Source organism: Topomyia yanbarensis, chromosome 2, assembly GCF_030247195.1.
Source record: "Topomyia yanbarensis strain Yona2022 chromosome 2, ASM3024719v1, whole genome shotgun sequence".
NCBI lineage: Eukaryota > Metazoa > Arthropoda > Insecta > Diptera > Culicidae > Topomyia > Topomyia yanbarensis.
Window position 1 is genome coordinate 36,424,312 of NC_080671.1, and position 20,440 is coordinate 36,444,751.

General features: G+C 39.1%; 1 protein-coding gene across 1 annotated transcript in view; it reads right to left on the minus strand.

The window, feature by feature from the left end:
• LOC131679432 (fibrillin-1-like) overlaps positions 1-20,440 on the minus strand; it is a 96,315-nt gene that overhangs the window by 43,844 nt on the left and 32,031 nt on the right. Inside the window, exons 3-5 of the mRNA XM_058960162.1 lie at positions 7,960-8,145; positions 7,043-7,893; positions 5,530-6,985 (exon numbers count right to left, since the gene is read on the minus strand). Coding sequence (XP_058816145.1) covers positions 5,530-6,985; positions 7,043-7,893; positions 7,960-8,145 — 2,493 coding nt within the window. The remainder of the gene's footprint in view (positions 1-5,529; positions 6,986-7,042; positions 7,894-7,959; positions 8,146-20,440) is intronic.

A 20,440-nucleotide genomic window follows, 5' to 3' on the forward strand; every position in this document is an offset into this window, starting at 1 on the left:
CGAGAAAACCACCTTCCGAAAGTAGGGGATTTTATGAAAAATGGCGTTTTCCGTTCCGCCAATTTCGCAGGTTTACTATCTTTGATGAATTTTACAAACGTAAAACAGCACATCATTTGATAAAATAATTTTAGATTTATATCCTTCAAAAAGTATTTATGGCGAATTTAATCTTCAAACAAATTTAGTTCCAGACTTAATGTCTTCAGGAAATTTTTGGGGAGTGCTATTATAAACCACTTTGTTGAAGACATAATAATTTTAAATCAAATTATTATGATTTTACTGTTTATGATAAATATCTTCTATTGTTTATAAACGATAAAATTTACATTTTATCCAAAGCTTGAGTTTGTGAAGCTCACAATAGAAAGTTATTTTAGAAAAAAAAAAACTAGATTAAGGAACACTTCGTAAATATCATTTTATATCTCGATATACTCCATATACATAGTATTCATGCCTACAATAAAGTTGTTTAAAATGAAAGTCTCAACAAAATTGCTAAAACCAGGAACTCTGTTACAATTTTTTGAAAAACTGATTCTCCATAATTTTAAAACTTCAAAGATGGCGGTTTCCATTTGGACAGTAAGTTAGATTTTCATCAAATCCCTACCAAACCGAATTTCTGACTATGCCGCTGACTCCAAGTAAGTAGAAACAAAGTCGTTCTACACTCGCCCACAAGAAACTTCTTCGAATACTGCCTATCTATTATAATACATTGAAGACCCGATTTGATCAGCCCCCAATTTTATCAGCCTCATATGAAAATATGCTTGATGGACTCTAGCAGACAAACTTTAAGTAAATCCTTTCTTGATCATGTTTTCCTTATCTTAAAGATGCAAATATGCAAAAATAAAAAAATATTTTTTAAAATTTTTGCGCTAGAAGACTATATTAAATAATCAGAAATAGATATTAGACTACATCAAGGGAAGGGAAGAATATTTTAACTGCTTCATTTTATTATGAAGAAAAAAATACCGCGATTTAGTCAATGTCCCCATTTTGTCAGCCTGAAATACACCATGGAGACAATAGGAACGGGTCTTTACTGTATTTATTATTCACAGTAATAGGTACATCCCATTTTCTGAGGATATTTTCTTTAAATTGCATCGAACTACAACAATTTTTAGATAGTTTTCAAGGGGTTATTCTATCGACTTCTTCCAAAATTCGGCGAACCTATTCTCATTTGTGCGATAGTTTATGTTAAAAAGGTATACTAAATTAATTGGAATACTTAAGGGTTTATATGTTGTAGATAGAGAAAATTCATAAATTTTCCGCTTTTCCTACACAATATTACAAAAGTTTCTTAAACAACTGTTTCTAAATTATGTAAATTATAAATTATTTGAAATTTTTTAATAGAAGTGACGGAAGGTTATCGAAAAGTTTCGTGAAAAAGGAAATTCCAGTAATGATAATGATTTTCCCTAACGGGTTTCGAGAGTTTTTTATTTGTTCTTTGGCATTAGGATTAGGGATAATAATTTAGATCAAAGATACTACAAGGCGAAAAAACACTTTTTTATTGGAAACACCGAGAAAAGATATGTCCTCAAGCAGGAATTGAACCTGCGATCTCCCAGTCTCTAGTTGGGTACGTTAACCACAAGGAATGTGCCATTTAAGTCAGTATATTCTGATTCCTGAAACCGAACTTCGACATCTCAAATGAGGGCCACATAGTGGATCGTCAGATGTTGGATTCGGTTGGTCTCATACTACCTCAAAGTACAATACGGATCTATATGGATGGTTCTAAAATGGGTGAGCTGACTGACTTGGAGTATATGAACCAAGAATTAAAGAGGCGATATCAATTAGAAAGTCTACAGGAAACGTAACTACAGCCATGTAATCTTCTCAGACAGCCAAGCACTATTGGCAATGAGATCGCCGAAATATAAGCTTCAACTGGTTTAGGAGTGTATCGCATCTTTTCAACAACTGGAAACTCGGAATACAGTAAAGATATTCTGGGTACCAAGCCACAAAAGAGTCGTTGGTAACGAAGTGGATGACGAATTAGCTATACGTGGCTAATTAAACATGTTTTTTTGGATCAAAACCATTTCTAGGCATATCTACCTGTGCCATCAAACTAGAACATTCAGCTTGGGTAAGACACTATCTATTAAATGGCTGGCGTTACGTAGTAGGCGCTCAACAAGCTAAAAAATTCATACATCCATATACAACGAGAGCCAAAAAATAAATCAATTTAAAACGAAAAGACTTACATATTTACAGGACATTGCCAATAATTACCTGAAAAATTTGGTAACATTCAAGATGACGTTTGTCGTTTCAGTAACTACGAGTCCGAGTGCTCGGAATATATTCTCTGCCATTGTGCAGCATAATTTCTTCGGAAGAAGCGATACTTTGAAAGGCATCTTATGATGCTTCGCGAATTATTGCATACCATTCTCAAACGGATTCTCATTTACCTTAATAATGTAGTAACCGGTTGAAACGACACATGTGGACAAACCAACATCTCGCTTCCACCTTCATTGGATTCGGGTAATTTGTAACATGTAGAGCAAAGAGCAGTAAAAGATAAGCTGAATAATGGTCGCAGTGGCAGAGTTTTCATTAACAAAAATGCAGATCAGAAGCCGTAGGCTCAAAGAGTGACGAAACTGCAGCGAAACAACAATCTACTCTTAGATCTTGTAGTTTTGGACGGAAGCGTTGTTGAGTCGGTTGCATTACACTAAGTAAGCACCACTTCCAGATTCCTCATTTTATTCCTAGTATCAGTGAAGATTATCGTAACCGACAATCACTAAGTACATGCTGTTAGAGTGTTCAGAGCCAGATAGAATCTAAAATAAATTTGTCTCACAAGCAGTTATAAGATCTGATAATCGTCAATCAGAAACTAACGAAGAGCATAATACTTCGCCAAAATCATTAGTAGTTTGATTGGAATCTGGACCCAATGAGGTGAGGAGAGAAGCAGTCGTGAGAATAGTACCACTGGACGACTCGCGCCGTCTGTATCTTTGTTGATTGGTCGAGGCTCTTCAGGACGGTAGACATATACTTCGTATTGGCACCACTGGATTGAACCGGTGAGACACTGAGCGACACTGCACGAGCGAGGGCTAGATAGCATTTTAGTTCTGTGACAAATGGTGGGCGTTGTGCCATAGTAAAAGATTTATTTACGAGCAATACTTTAAACTGCATTTAGCAAATCATCTTTCTCTTAAAATATTCTTAAACTGTAAGTACAAATGAACTATAAGCAACGTGTTAAACTAACTTGTTTAAATTTAGGCCAAGGGAAGGCTTTGATTATCATTGTTCGGAGAGCAGATGAGATAAAAGAAAAACCATTAATGTAAGTTTAATTCATTTATTTGCCTAAAATTGATTAAAATATCTAATAAAACTTCTAGTTTTGAGCTGCACTAAACAAAACGGTCTGCTTCCAAAAAAGGGTTTTTACTCGTCCGAACACTACACTGGCACTTGTTTTTAAAATTGCCGTGCTTGACCGTCTGTCCACGAGGTTGGACTTTAAGTTGAGCTAAAATTGGAGTTATGGAACTCTAAGCTAAAATTGGAGTTATGGAACTCAAGAAATAGTTTCATCTCACACGAAAATCTGTACTGATAATGTTCAACAGTTTAACAGAGGAACGAAGCTTTACTTTGTTCAACAACTTCCAACACATTCTGACACCGCGTACTTCCAAAAAGTTACTGGTGTCTGAGGCGATTGAGTAGTAAGCTGATTGCATACCCTCAGTGGGATTGGATTCAACCCTTTGAGATCTCTGAGCTTAAAAAAATTTGTTACGTCTTCCTTCCTGAAGAAAGTAAGCCGTTGGTACCGATCCATGTTTTGATGGGCCGATACTTAGGGCCCACATGATGGAGTCGTTGCCGATGGAAAAGACATCCGAATAAAAAAAAATTACCATCATGCCGACATACGGAGAGGTGGTGAGCGTTTGTAACCTGGCGTGTCGTGAGAATGCTGGTAGCATGGCATGTTCCTGTTTTTTGGCATATTTAAAATGTGAGTTGTTATCAGCTCCCATACCACATTATGTACATATCAAGAACTGAACCCCACGTGCCAGAAACCACAATGAAAAATATTCTACGACAATCAGATCCAATACATAGCCTTCAATGATGCTAGCTAAATTACGAATGGTCGTAGCTTCTGAAATAGTTCCGACCAAAAGAAAGTCCCATTACAGCGAAGTAATGATTCCGGGGGCATTCTTTTTATTACACTTGGAATGCCAATGTATTGAATTATTAGCCATAAGTATTTTCTACATCATTTCGGTTCCATTCATCTAATTGTTCACACGTTGTAAGTACAGAAAAACTACGGCTCAGTCAAGCTAATACATTAAGCCGTTTTAATTACCTAATTTAACTGTCTAACTGGGTACCCGGGCACCTTCTCGGATTTCAATCTATGAAATTCCAATGTTCGGTCGGGGACGGGTATATTTCGGATCCCAGAAACATGCAAACAAATACGATTTTCGCGAAATCCTCTCTTTGGCGTATTCTCAGATACATAGAGATTGAAATTAAAGAAGAAAAGTCAAAGTCCTGAAGTTCTCTCTGTGCGGCAAGGTCAGCTACCAGATAGTGATGAAAAAAGTAGAAACGTTAATTCATGATTTATATGCACAAAATGTTTAAATCCACTTTTCCGCTTAGCGAGAAATATAGCAGGGTACCAATGTGCTAGGGTAGATTGTCAGATACTGAAAATAAACAAAGTTAATTTTTGACATACTAAAATTATATGAAGGTATTGTGCCATTCGTGCGCGTAATGATAATTGTACAATATTCGCCTTAGCGAGAAATATTGATCCTACTTCAAGCTACGTCGTAGGATCGGCTATTATTCAGTAATACATTGGGATCACTGATGCATTGTATGAAGATTTATTATTACTTCCTCTTCTCGGAAAACCACAGAGCTCCAATTAGGCTCTTTGTTCGGCTATGCCAGCAAAATGTTACCCAAAAATCTTACCCGATTACTTTAGTTTTGCATAATACTCCTTTCCGGACAGTTAGTTAAAGTAAAAGCATTAGAAGGTTACTTGTATGAATTTTGCATCAATAAATTTTACAGCATTGCTCATTAAAGGACGCTGGTTCAGTGGAATTGATCTGGATTAGGATTTCAATTGTATGTTGTGTCGGCTCATGCTACGAACAAGTTACCTATTGGGCTCGCAAAGAACAGTTTTCATCCTTGTGACTATGATTGTCACAATATTGAGCATGTTGTTTGGTCGTATGTGACGCCAGGTCTCAGATAAAAGTTACCTTTGGACTCGAGACCTCTACGTCAGTATACGTAATAAATCGATTTTGAACTAAACTGTGTACTAAGATTTTGATTCTTACAACTGATACGCACCGAATGATGCACACTGTGTAGATATAAGTGCAAAACGCTCAATACAACCTTTAATGATTGATATGGTTTCAATTTGAAACTAGAACTCACCTGTCTACTTTATAGATAATCTCCGGTATTAACTGACAGCTTGTCCCTTCCTCTTCATTCTGCTGATAACCGGCAAAGCATTCACAAACATTTGGAGCAACGCAGTGTCCATTTATACAACCCTCTTTACCGCAATCGGCTACGCACATACTTTCGGTATCCGTCCTTGCGTAACCTGCTGAGCATTCACACTTTCCTGGTGCACCACAGAATCCGTTCACACAATCTTGTTCGCAAATCGGCTCACAGCCATGTTCACTGGTTAATTCATAGCCTTCAGCACACAAACACTCCCCAGGAGCCAAACATTCACCGTTTTCACATCCTTGTGGACACAACGGTTCGCACGTTAGTTTCGATTTGTCCGCATTATGATACCCATCGGAACATTCACATAGTCCTTCGATACAGATACCATTATCACACTTCGTTTTACAAGCCAGCTGTTTCTCATTGGCAATAATTTCCTTTTTCGATAACTCATTTTCACAAACGTTTACACTTCCCGCTTCAAACACATAACCGGGATCACATTTACACTCATTGGGTCCAGCACAATGACCGTTCAAGCATTCATGTTCGCACTCTGGTTCACAAGCGCTACCATTGTCATCATTTCTGTATCCTTCAAAACATCTGCAGCGATTGTTACCAGCACAAACTCCATTCAAGCACGGTCGGTCACAATATGGCTGACAGTTAAATTCGTCACTAGCCGAAGTACGGAAACCCACTATGCAAAAACACTTTCCCTCTTCACAATTACCATTCTGACAGTTTTCTTCACAATACTCTTGCTTCTGCTGTGTCTTGAAGCGTCTAATGTCCTCTTCGTGGATACAAACTGTGCTACTGTGATTGTAAAATTCGTACCCTAAATCACACTCGCAGCGATTGGGTAACACACAACTGGCATTCTGGCACTCAGGTTCACATGCTGGAACGCATCGATGGTTCTGTTCTTTGGGATTCACATAACCCATCGAACACTGACAGTAGCCTTGCTCGCACACTCCATTACTGCATTCGCTCAAACACATTTTTTCCTTCAATTGCCTTTCCTTTTCCAGCCGAAGTTCTTCAACCGATTGGCACCGCATTCGGCTTCCATCAACGAAGTCATAGCCATCATCGCACTGACAGACGTTGGGCTCGATGCATCTGCCATTCAAGCACCCATTCTCGTATTCGTCATCGTCGCCATCATCGCAAATCGGCTCACAAACTGAAGAGTTCGTCTCTGTAAGCCGGTAGTATTCATTACATAAACACTCGCCACCCACACATTCTCCGTGGACACAGCCATCTGGACAGGTCTTTTCACACAAACCAATCATGTTCATAATGTAGCCGTGATTACAAACACACTTTGCATCCCCGTTACAGATACCGTTGACACATCTCGCTTGACACACCACAATCGGATCCACACAGGCGTCGTCATCTTTCACGAATCCTTGAATAAAGAGAAAGATTACATCACGTTATAGTCAACTTTGAAAAACGAACTCACCTGGATTACATTCGCACGTGTTTGGCGCGACACAGACCCCATTTTCACAATCATCATCACACACCGGTAAGCACTCAAATAGTGAATTAATATCCGTATAGTTGAAGCCCGGTAGGCACGTACATGAGTTCGGTCCGGTACACCGAGCATTTTTACACTCTTCCTCACAAATCGGAACGCAATCGCCATCAATCAGATCATATCCTCGATCGCAAATGCATTCATCTGGACGAACACAGTGTCCTAGGGAGCACCGTTCGCACAGTGGAATGCACTCGTCCGCAATCTTTCCGTAGCCTTTATGACAAATGCACTTTCTGGGAGCTATACAGTCTCCGTTCAAACAGCCGTTCGAGCAAACCGGCAGGCATAGATGATTCGCCGTAGAGTTAGCATTCGAGTATCCTTCGTAGCATTCGCACTGATTCGGAGCCATACATTCGCCGTGAATACATTGTTCGTTACAAATTGGAACACACGTTCCATTGCTCTCCTCGTAGCCTTGTTCACAAGGTTCGGGAGTCGTCGTTGGTGGTTTGTCTACCTCACACTTTCCGGAGTCGGTTTTGATAAACCCTTCCTCGCAGATGCATTCATTGGGTGCAACACATTTTCCGTTCGGGCAACCACCGTCACATTCGGGTTCGCAGACTCGCAAGTCATCCACGCTATCCAATCGGTATCCCTCTCGACAGCGACAAACGTTCGGTTCGGAGCAGAAACCGTTTTCGCAGTTGTTGCACTCTGCTTGACAGCTACCGTTCGGTGCATGGGAGAAGCCGGAATCGCACTGACAGTATCCGGGTCGGATGCAGAATCCGTTGTCACAGAGTTCGCAATGAGGAATGCATCTGGAAAGAAATGAACGAAATGCTTTTTAAATTCGATCTCCCGGACAGTACTCGATAGTTGGTTACCTAAAGTTCGATAGCTGCTGGTAGCCTGGATTACAGGTGCACAGGTCAGGACCGGTGCATTTGGAATTTTCGCACGTCTGGGCGCATACCGGGATGCATTTGTTTTTTTGGCGGGTGTAACCCTTGCAGCACTTGTTGCGAGCTACCATGACGTTCTTTCCATTTTTGCGCACATATCCAATTTTACTGTAATAATTTAATGAGATATTTTATACGATTAAAACCTTTTCTACTATTCTATTGACAGTTTTAGAGAATAAGTCTTGAGAAACGGAAAATATTTCCCAGATTAACGATTTTTAAGAATGAAAAGTTATACTAAACAGAAGCTAGTTTCTTGCTTTCTTCTTTTGATCGTTAGCAATAAAAATGTCTACCTGAGCATTCGGACAACTCAGATACCACTTTAAAAAGGCTCTGAATTGATAAAGTTCTAAAGATGCACCTACAGTGTAGGAAATAACCCAAGATTCGTACGATCTGGAAGGGATGGTGTTATATGTAACATTTTGCTCCGACAGTACCGAGGTGCGCCTCTCATGTGATGAGCTAAAAACACAATTAAAATGTCAACCGAAAATCGAATATTTTGACTAAATTGTAGCCAGGGCCGGCGGAATGCGTAGGTAGTATGGGTAGTACTACCCACTCGAAAATTACCGAGCGGGGAATTACCCACTCGAAAGTTTGGAACAAATCAAAACCTGAGATTAATCACGTATGTGTTTTGTTTCGCACAAAATTCTTGCGTTGGAAATCTTCGATGTTAAACAATTGCATATTTTCATTCAGATACAAATTGTTTTGTTTTACAATTTAAATTTCTTGAGAATAATTAGGATTTGTTTGAAATTTGGAATTATTTATTGTATTTATACTCATGGAAATACATTTTGACACATCTACATCTTAAAACAATGAGTTCAGATCGATAGACATAAAATATTAATATACAATTTTATTCAGACTATGGGATGCAATTAGAAATATTTTTAAGGACAATATAAGCAATTTGTAATTTTTAACATGAATAATCATTTGATTAAAAATTGAAGCAAGGAGAAACAATCACTAGACATTGTATGAGGAAGGCAAAAGATTATTGATCCCATCATCAGTAGCAGAGACCGTATCAGAGAACAATCAGAGAAAAATGACAATGAAAAAAGAAACTAAACTTTTTTTTCAATTTGTTTATTTGATAAGGCACGTATGCGTTAGCTTAAAGGTGCCATTTTTTCATTGTTTTACATTTTGAATTTCTTAAAACTAGGGGGTTACACATTTCAATATTATTTTGTTTTATATAATGAAACTAAAAAAAACTTTACAGCTAACTTATACATATAAAAGAGGGTATATTATAATATTCGTAAGATTTGGGGGACGGGTCATTTTGTGTGTTCTTTGTATAGTATACTTTATGATTTTTAGAAGGGAGATTGTAGGAGAAATTAATTATTAACTAAGCGGAACATTTTACAAGCTTATTAACTAGAAATAACTAGAAAGAGTGGTTCAAGATTAAGGGGAATTAATTAGGGCTATTTTAAAGTAGTGGTACTGTTGGGCATTTCTTAACGAGATTAAATATTGATCAACTTAAACTAAGCACTTAAGTTTTGGGAATATATTCAAGGGGAGAAGGGGGTGAAGTCATACATCTGTGTATCAGAGACATGGGAGGGAGAGCAGACAAGGCTGCATGGGGGGGGGGGGTGTGAGATATAAACTTTCAGTTTCCGGCATCAGGAATTAACGGCCAGGATTACAGATTCGAACGGATTGATCAACTAACACTAGAAGCAAAGACAAAAAAAAAGAAACTAAACTTGTAGCTTTGTGGCAAACGGAAGATCACTATCAGGACATCATGAACCGGATCGCCAACTGGCCTCCTTGGATCCGCTTGGAACTATTGGGATCACATTTGCAGGTACCTGTCAGTAAGTCAACCAAAAGAGTAGATATAAATAAATTTGGAGGATAGCCAGCATATCTCGGACTAGAACCAGGCCGAAGAAATTCGTTTAACGCAGATCTGGCACTACACAGCTAGAAAAAATCATGTAAATTTACGTCCCTTGACCATGACTATACGAGCTTCAAAAATGAAATAGTTTTACATTTGATTTTAATTTAACATGTCGTTGAATTTTGCGAGTCACGTAATTTTACTCCAAAATGTGTAATTTTATGGCACTGCGCCTGGAAAGTACATCTTTCATGTAAAATTAAACAGAACACGGTTATATTTCGTCATTTCGTCAATTACGGTTTGTTAGATTGTGGTAAGTTTCGAAATACCTCAACGGTAAAATTTAGGTTTTTGGTGTGTAGAACACCAGGCGCACGACCAGACAACATGTTTAATGTCGCGATAGCCGTCACCGCAAGCGCAAAGAACACTCTTTACGACTCCCATACGCCGAAGATGCGCATTCAACGTATAATGATTGGACATGACCCGAGATGCCACCCGAAGCAAGCCACAACGTTCATCCATCCTTTTTAACCAAGGTTGATGCCTTTGGGATTTCTAAACTTCGATTAAAATTATGAAAAATTCGTTAAAGCTGCGCGATGTTTCACAAATATTACCTTCTAATGGCTAAGTGTCCGCCTTCTCATTACCATAAACGCTATTGAAGAGCTGACAGCAAACATCTACCGGGTTATTCTGGCCGTACTGCGTGCGATGAGTGGAGCGCCGAAAGAAGTCCATTCTCCGCAGAGACCTACCAGGAACGTTGAAGTCCAGCTTAGCGAGAAGCAGAGGGCAGTCAATGTTGTCAGCTATGTCCATCTGAAGTGCACAACAATCTACCAGAGTTGTTATGATGCGATAAATTTTCAGATCATCTGCGTACATCACCTTACACGATGTCAATTCGCTGCAAATGTCATTCACAAAGAGCACGAAGAGAAGAGGTCCAAGGTGACTCCCTTGAGGTACACCCGATGTGATGTCGAATGGGTCTGAAAGTACAGTTCCAAGTCGCACAGATGCACTGCGGTTTGTAAGGTACGAGAAGATCCAATTGGTCAGCCAGTCCGGAAATCCGATTCGCCTCAACTTTTCAACAGCTAGCTGATGAGGAAGGCGATCGAAGGCTTTGGAGAAATCTACATACACTGCATCAATTTGTTGTCGTTTCTCTAATTTATCAATCAGCGTTGACACATAGCTCATTAAGTTCGTCGTTGTTGAGCGCTTTCTAACAAACCCATGCTGATCTGTAGTGATGATGTGTTTTACTGCAGGGTAGAGAATATCTAACAGCATACTTTCAAAACCTTTTGGGAGGCAGCTCAGGATTGAAATTCCCCTGTAATTTCTGACGTCATGGACGTTACCGGCCTTATGAATTGGTGTTATTAAAGCATCCATCCACTTGGCGGGAAAAACACTTTCACCGAGAGAGCGATTGAAAAGCATGGGTATCGGTACAGCTAACGATGAAGAGCATTCCTTGACGAAACATGGTTGGATTCCGTCCGATCCTGGTCCCTTTGAACCGTCAACACCACGTAGATTGGTGTACACTTCGCGTTCGGTGAAAGATGTAACAGGCCAATTCAAGGAGAACGTCGGCAGACTACTCAGGTACGATTCAGACAAAGGTTGTGGGTTATTACTTAGCACACTTTGAAATAAAGACGAGAATAGATTTGCTGACTCCGCAGGTGTCGTTGAGGTCCTGTCACGGTAGTTCACGTTTTCAGGAAAACCACGGGTGGATGTTTTGTTCCGCAAATAAGCCCAAAATTGCTTCGGCTCGTCCTTCATGTTACTCTCAAGTCGTGAAACGTATGATCGAAAGCAAGATGCATTCAATGATTGAAATTGTCGCTTTAAATCTCGCACAAACGATTTACCATCTCCACCTCTACTTATACATTTCATATATAATTAAAGAGCCATGGAGTGCAAATGAAAGGAGCAGGAAACCCGTACAGTTGTATTATGCCTCTGAGCAGTAAATTGCGCTGAAGTGTGTCGCACCTCTAAAAAGTAAAATAGAGTTTCTCGTTTTATTTGAAAACAAAAATATTCAGGTATCGGTATATTACCTGTGACGAATTTCGCGCTAAATCGTATTCAAAGTTGGCAGCACCTTCTCAGCTTATAATGAAACTTTCTGGACATGAATACTACTTTGATTAGGATGAAATTTTGTTCCAAGATGGGTAATTAATAATTATGTCCCCTACGTACCGTCAGAACTTCACGTTCGGCGCTTTCAAGGAAAAAAAGTTATTTGAAAAAAAACTGTTCCTTGCCCAAACTGATTTTTTTCAGTGTATTTTTATCGAAAACTAAACCAATAAAAACTGCTAGTTGCCTGATACATGCAAAAAGTATCAGTAACGAATTTGGTATATATTCATAACAAACTTGAATGAGGGCAAAGTTAAGCCGAGATTTAACTAAATACCACTTGGCCGTGTACGAAGAAGTATCTTTTCTATGTGCCCGCCCGGGAAATAGAGATTGATGGTGTAGTCGCCACCAAGGGCCTTAACCTTCAAACTACCAAGCCCTCTTCGATACATCAAAATCGACGTTCAATTGGCCATAACTTTTTTCTGTTAAATCGATTTTGATGCAGTTTTTTGCCAAAGAACCGGAATTTATTCCAATTTTCGAAAATGCTTTAAAAATCGTATTCGGAGTTACGACCCCGGAGTAAATCCAGATTGCAGTGGAGTACCAACTTTTGGCCATTTTCAGTTTTTCATAAATATTTTCAAAACAACGCTAGAATTCAACAATTTTCGACAAGAATTTGTAAGAAATGACCTTCTTACATAATAATTGCACTTCATATATGAGTAATACGAATTGGCCAGTTCCTGGGAGCGGTTCCCAAAAGTGGCCATTCATGAGCTTACATTGCATATGCTTTATTATAACAGAAACACTAATTTATTTCAACAAATCTTATCATACCGTCTACTTACTATAGCAAGCAATTAATTCAATAAAGGTTTAATATAGATTTGCCACTTTCTAACCAGTTCCGGGAATTCCGGAACACGGTTCCCAGAACGAAATTTATTTTTTATGATAATTGTGGAATGCGGCACATCAAAAAACATCAACTCGATGATCTATGAAGAATGCAATCATATACGAAGGCATCCGTACACTTGTGGATCATTGATGACCAGTTACGGGAATTCCGGAACACGGTTCCCGGGTCAAATTTTATTTTTATGATAATCATGGCATGCGGCACATCAAAAAACATCAACTCGATAATCTATGAAGAGTGCAATCATATACGAAGGCATCCGGATACATACGGACACTTGATGGAGAGTTTCGGGTATTCCGGAACACGGTTCCCAGATCGAATTTTATTTTTATGATAATCATATACGAAGGCATCTAGATACATATGTACACTTGATGGAGAGTTCCGGGAATTCCGGAACACGGTTCCCAGGACGAATTTTATTTTTATGATAATCGTGGCATGCGGCATATCAAAAAACATCAACTCGCTGATCTATGAAGAATGCAATCATATACGAAGGCAACCGGACACATATGGACACTTGATGGCCAGTTCCGGGAATTCCGGAACATAGTTCCCAAGACCAATTGTATTTTTTATGATAATCATGGCATACGGCACATCAAAAAACATCAACTCGAAGAACTATGAAGAATTCAATCATATACGAAGGCATCCGAATACATACGAACACTTGATAGAGAGTAACATAACCAAACAAATCAATTCGATGATTTACAAGGAAAGCAGTCATATATAAAGACATCCGGACACATGCGGTCTATTGATGTTGTGGTTCCGTGGATTCCAGAACACGGTTCCTTGGCCGAAATATTTTTCTGTAAGATCTGTAATGTATTTAAATCAAAGCCTTGATACTACACTCCGTTACGTAACTTATTTTTTTAAGTATTACCCAAAATAGCGCGGGCGCATTTTTGATTTTGAGCTAACGCTCTCTTGTCCAAAAGTCATCCTCATGTACATGCAGTAATTCGCACACAGTGATTGAGTGCAAATATCAACGAACCACAAAGAGATAAAATAGAATTGGATAGTCTTTTTTTTACTACCACACCCCTCTCTCAACCCACATTATTGACATTTTGTTTTGCGCCGGCTTTACCCTCTACTCCTTCTACTATAACATCACCAATACCATACAATGGAATAGTAAACTTCATATGCGTGATGAACGATATTTTTTCACCGTTGGTGTGGTGAAAAAAATTATCGTTCAGCTTCTCAACCTCATCTTTACCCCATTTTTAGTGCCAATTTGATTTGCCTTTTTAGGAAAATATTTCTCAGCGATCTGAAATTTGTGGGAAGTCAAATGAGAAACTCATAAGTAAAATGTCGCAGTATAAGTAACCACAATTCGCCACAATACAGTTATTTGTCTCCGATTTTCTTATTCATACTAGACATGTTTGTAGACATGGTATTCAGGAGTAACATTAAGTTTATACGGGACATGTTGTGATAGGAGCCCAAATTTGGAGCGAAGATACACTCACATGCGTCTGCTATAATCCGCACAGCTTAAGAGCAACAAAACAAATGCTTTTCTGCTCCAGAGTATTTGTTTTGTGTACTACGGTTTCACAGACCATTAGCAATCGTTCCTTAACGAAAGGGAAATAAAGCGTGTTCCGGAATTCACGGAACCGGCCATCAAATGTCCGTATGTCTAATCCAAGTGTCACTTTTCTTATTACCCGGAATAGATCAATGCGAATGAACTCAAACTAATAGTTTTATCAGGCAATCTGGAACGATTTCAATATATAGAATCCCATATTCTCTCCGGGAAAATTAGGAGTGTTTTCCATGCTCCATCGAACGAAGCGCCTACTTGGAACCGTAACGATGTAGACATGGTCGTAGGTAAATATAAAACCATAAGTTTTGTGGGGAAAATACTTAGCGCGAGTATCTTTTCTGTGAGATAAATTTGTGTGTTTAAAGAACAATTATTACGTTTATATACATTATTATAATTTCATCGCGAAAGGTCTATCATTTGAATGTGAATTTACGTGAAACGCTGTTGTCGCCGATAAAGAATTCTTAGTTCTGTGTATTCCGATCAAAGGTCGAATCGAGTACACGATGTAGGGCCCAGCTGCTAAATGAAATGTTGTTTCTCTCGTTGATCCGTTGACGAACCGGTGCCAATGACCGCGTTTTTCAGTTTGCATCAAGTCTTTTATTTGCGTTTCTAACGTCGCGTATATTCGGAATAATTTGGGTGATCTGACGTTCAAAATGTCCTCATAGGACCTTTTCGCATACAATTCGGAGCTCTCTCTGCCCACAACGGGGTGGGAAATCGTCCACGATTGTTCGCGCCAGGTATTCGTTTCGTCTGACCTTTAATCTCAGTGTAGAAAAACAAATCAGTCAAAACGTTGCACACTGCCACCGGAGGAATTTCTCATTTTTATTCGATTTTTTCGGATATAGTGCACGTGTATCTCTTTCAATCAATGGGCACACTAATGAGGTAGAGTACAACGATAAATCTAACGCACTTGGCCGCGCTGGTTGGCATTCGTGTCATTTCCACTGTATTCAAGATGGTCATACTGAAATTGTCGCGAATATCATGCAGTAAGATAGATCGGTTATCAGCATGAAGACAACCCCATGATATGCCGTGGGAGTTGAAATCTTCTCGAACCAGTTGAGGTGCGATTTATATGGAAAGAATATCAATAAATCTTTGCCTATGATTCTTATTTAACAAGCGACAACGTCAATACCTGGTACCGAGCAAAGGCTAATCCAATTGAAATAATAGCACGTTTGATCCCCAAAACGCTCCTCAATATTGTTTTCGGCTCTGGCGAATAATGCTAAAATTGAAAGGAAGATCTGCGTCGGAAGTAAACCTAGAAAAATAATATGACTGAAATATAGAGACACTTGAAGTTTTGGATGTCCCAGGTGGACTTTCCGAGACTAGGAGACAATGTCTTGATCCTCTCCGCATTTTCCACACCGTGCCTTATTTCTACAATGGGTACTTCAGTTCATGCCCCGGGTTACAAAAAGGCGAACAAGTAGACGAGCCCCGTTCAAAAGAACAAATTTTGGAAGAACAAATCCGGCGAAAGGCTCGAAATAAGGCTGATGGAAAATAAGTTTTCTAATACTCCTCGATTTTTACAGAACACAATTGCTTGCATACCAGAATTTACACTGACTGAAGCACAGGGATCTGGAAGGAGCCACCCCCTATTTCGCAATCAAGACCCTTCTCGGAGATTACACCATCAATCTCTACTTCTCGGGCGGGTACGGCTTTTTCGTACACGGTCGAGTGTTGTTTAGCTAGATCACGGGATTTATCGATGACGTTAAATGGCTTGTCTTTGGTTCGAAAGTAGACCATCCGGGGGCCGGTTACATTAGATATAATTTGTATCGAAAATGAAACTTTTTGGTATTATTTTTGCCATCGGAGAAATTTTCAAATCGACCTCCACTAAGCCTGAAAGGATGTCGGTCGCCGGAGATACCCATCGGCTCACACACAGCTAGCTTCAAAGCACAGACAGAAAAAAGCCGACTCGAAATAGTGGTGGGGTATTTCGGTCGTAGTTAAATTGATTTTTTTTTCTATCACGAATGTCAACAGCAAGGTAGCGACTGCACAAAACGTTAACAGTCCTTCCCGTCATGTACGGAAAGCAAGACATATAGTTTGGATCCACGTATCCGATCCGAGAGTCCGGATCCAGACTCTTGTCTGGATCTAAGCACCGAATCTGGGCCTGGTTCAAGTCCTGACCTGGTAAGGGGAAAGGGGATGGGCTAGATCCAGGGACTGGTCCATTACCGGGTATTGGTCCAGATTCGGGAACTTGTCCGGATCCGGAAACTGATACAGATCCGGGAGATACAAATTTGGAAACTGGTCCAGATCGGGAGCTGTGAAAACTGCCTAAAATTTTTCTTTCATTATCCAAGTTACCCTATAAAAAATCCGTAATGCCGCCTATTTCTGCCAAAATTGGTGCAGATTCCGGCCTGAATTTGGGTAGAAATCCGCCAGAAATCCGGCTGGTTTGACTCGATACTAATACTAATACTAATCGACCGAATCATCCTACATCGTCATTCCACCGTTTACTACCTTTGCGGTAATATGAATTTAATACCGCAATGCGCTATTGCGTGGTCTGTTACCAAAAGGGCAAGATTCTACCCAAAAGTAATAGAAACATGCCCGTTGGATTTTGGGTGTAGTATTCAAAAAACACATTTTCGCTGAGCCGTCGGACAAACAGCCCTGTTAACAAAAAGTTTTTCCAAATAGCGACCAGATATTATCAGGCAATTTTCATTTTTTCTTACACACGCCATATCCAAACTTCCGTCAGTACGAGGAGAAATCACTTCGAATCTTACTACCCAGTCGGGAAAAAGGTGTTCCGCCGGCCCTGATTGTAGCTACGCTTATAGCCAGATTCCTTGGTAAAAACGGCTCCCAAATATTTGGTTTCAAAGAAGGGGAACAGCTTAAATCGTGGCAATAATTGGCCAACTTTTTTTTACTGGCATAATGATTCAATTTAGCTGTATTTTCTTTTTTCGAGAAAGAATTAAGAAATTATTTTGAAAAGGTTTATTTATGGATTTCTTTTCTTATTCGTCACATCCCTGTTTGGAGAGCGAGTAAAGACGCTATAACCTAGGTTCATTAGCCAGGGCAGGACAAAATACCTCTGTCCCATCCCAGGAGCGTAGGGCCAAAGGACTGCCGTTAACCCTCTTAGCCAAGTCATTCCCAACGATTTACTAAATCCCCCTCAAATATAAACGGTCGGTACGGTTGTCGACGTTTCTTCCTTATTCAAGATTCAAAACGATCCGTTGATTCAATTCTTCATTAACTGAATATTTTTAATTCCGTATATTGGTGAATCATCTTCATTTTGTACACTTCCCAGCTGGCCTGGCCACTTTAATGATTGCGTCACATACCATATGTGCCACAAACATTAATACTGAAAAGAAAAAATGTAGGCGAACGCTTGCAATATTCCAGGTTTCCTGCACGTATTGTCTGTGTAGACTAGACTAGACTAGACTTATTCGTCTCATCACTGTTTGGCTTTGCCTTAGCACCACGTTAAATTCAAAAGCGTAATACAACCTCGCTACGTAAGAGAAATAGCTGGTGTGGTCCTGAAAGCCTAGAAGTTCCTCTTTGCTGATAAAACTGTACGAAACGAAAACCAATACGGGTGCACTATGCGCTTTTGACTTAGCGTCTATCTGGAAATGCAGGATATTCCGCTGTATAGTTGCCAATGTCTTTGTTTAAAAAACCACTTTATTTGGGTGAAAGTTATTTTCGAGTTGTCAATTCTCAGTCATACCATGTTTAAAAAATAATTTTGTGCTTAATTGCAGTGAAATAAGATTATATTCGCATAAACACGTTCCCGTAAATTATTTAATTTTTTATGAAAAATTCATGCATTTTTTTATTTTTTTAGATTGTTTATAAATTTGGACAATTAAAATATCTTACTCCACTACCTAGGAAGGTGTGATTCTTAAATCTAAAATATCCCCTATGTCTCTGATATTATTAGGGATTGATTCCTGCAGTTTTTAGAAGAACTTCGTTTAAGTTTCCCCCATTTGGGCGAGTGCGACATGTTGATGTGTGTGTGTGTTAAATAAATAAACGAAACTGTGTAAAATTTGCATGCTTATAGCTCCGCTATTACTAGATGAATTTTAAACATTTATATACCAGCCGATTCAGAAACGCCTAACTTAAATATTGGTGATAGTTTAATATCTGAAACAAAAGTAGTCTGCGAAATATTGGAAAAATTGAAAAATTCCAGAATAAATGGAGCCTTACCATTCATGAAGCAGCTTTTTCAGGCATAGCCGTCAATTAGATACGAGAGAGATGTTGTTAATAGAGGTTCCACTAATCTGTTTGAATCATTTGTTGCTCGCATGCCAAACGAGCAACATCATGACTATAACGTTCAGACGGTAAAATAAGCAGTAGACGCTGTGAATGTTCGTCAGTGCTGGTATTAACCTGCACACAGCCAAGCCGTGTACAAACCATTTAGGTGCCACTACCACTTGCACCCAGGCCAGTCAAGAGGAATTCATACTGCCAAGACAATTTTCAATAAAACAGCAGAGAATTTTGCGATTTCAGGAAGTCAGGATTTTCGTAATTACTTTGTGCGTGATTGTGACCTTCAAGTTACAGGCGGATTTTCACGTAACGTGATTCATATTCACGATTTAAGGAGCTGAATGACGATTTTAGTTATAAATTTGTTTGTGCGTCCTCGTTATATTTTATTCTTATTTTTTGTTATTTGCTGTCTTTTATTTTTTGAGGCGTTAACGTCGGGGGTCATTCGCTTTTTTGGAAATAATGTAGATTTCAAAGATACAACTCCATTTACAATTCAAAGTAAATTAATAAAAAATAAATAAATTATGGAGTATTATTTTTGTCGACTACCCTGGATGCACTACTTTCCGCTTCTTGTGTTAATTTTCTTTCTTGGTGGTAAGCAATGGTCAGGTTTACTTTCTACCACTTGCTGATCATTCCGTCTGCCTTCTTCCTCGCTTGTTTTGTTGTTAGTGTCGTCGTCGCTTTGATTTTCGCTGTTACATGTTTTGTGCTTTTTGGGTTTTCAAGTGACTCTAGAATGGCCACCGTCTTTCTTGTTTATTTTTTCCGTAGGTATGTGAACAATTGGCTTGGGGATACCGTGAAATATTGTTTGACAGTCCTTTTTCTTTTGGTAGACTATCTGACGGTATAGGTTAGTTCAACCGCTTTTGCACCACCCAAAAACTGTTTAGAATGTCAAGGAAAATGTTTCTCAAAGTTTTGTTTAAAACTGATTCCACTTGTCCAGTCTTCGACATTAATCTTTCACTATAATCCGTACTATTACGAGGTCTAAACAAATTTCCGTTAGATAAATGTCCGTATACACATGAATCTTGGTTTTGACGTTTTCATATTCGACGTCGTGTTACCTGTTGTTCTTCGCTACGAATCTTCCTGCTTTCTGGCAAAGGAGTTGAACGTTATTAGTACTACTTGTCTCGTATGATGTAGCTGTGTACGTGGAACTTCACCTTGATCAACTGTTCCATCTCGCGCACTGTAGGTCTAAGACGGGTCTGTGAAAAGTCAACTGCGAGTGTGTTCTCCCGGCGCGGATAATATATTTATTTGTATGCTGTTCGCAAGCTTGTTCATATTATCGGATTTCTCACACAGACTAATGTGACTTAAGCTTAGGCTTTTATTCAAGCAAATGAATGATTTTCGTAATTTCTATTTCCTTTTTCGTTGTATGTATTGTATTCTATCCGGTTTTCACATGGAGCAACGCGATATTAGGAACTGGATAATGGAAGTGTAATCGATCGGCGAATTA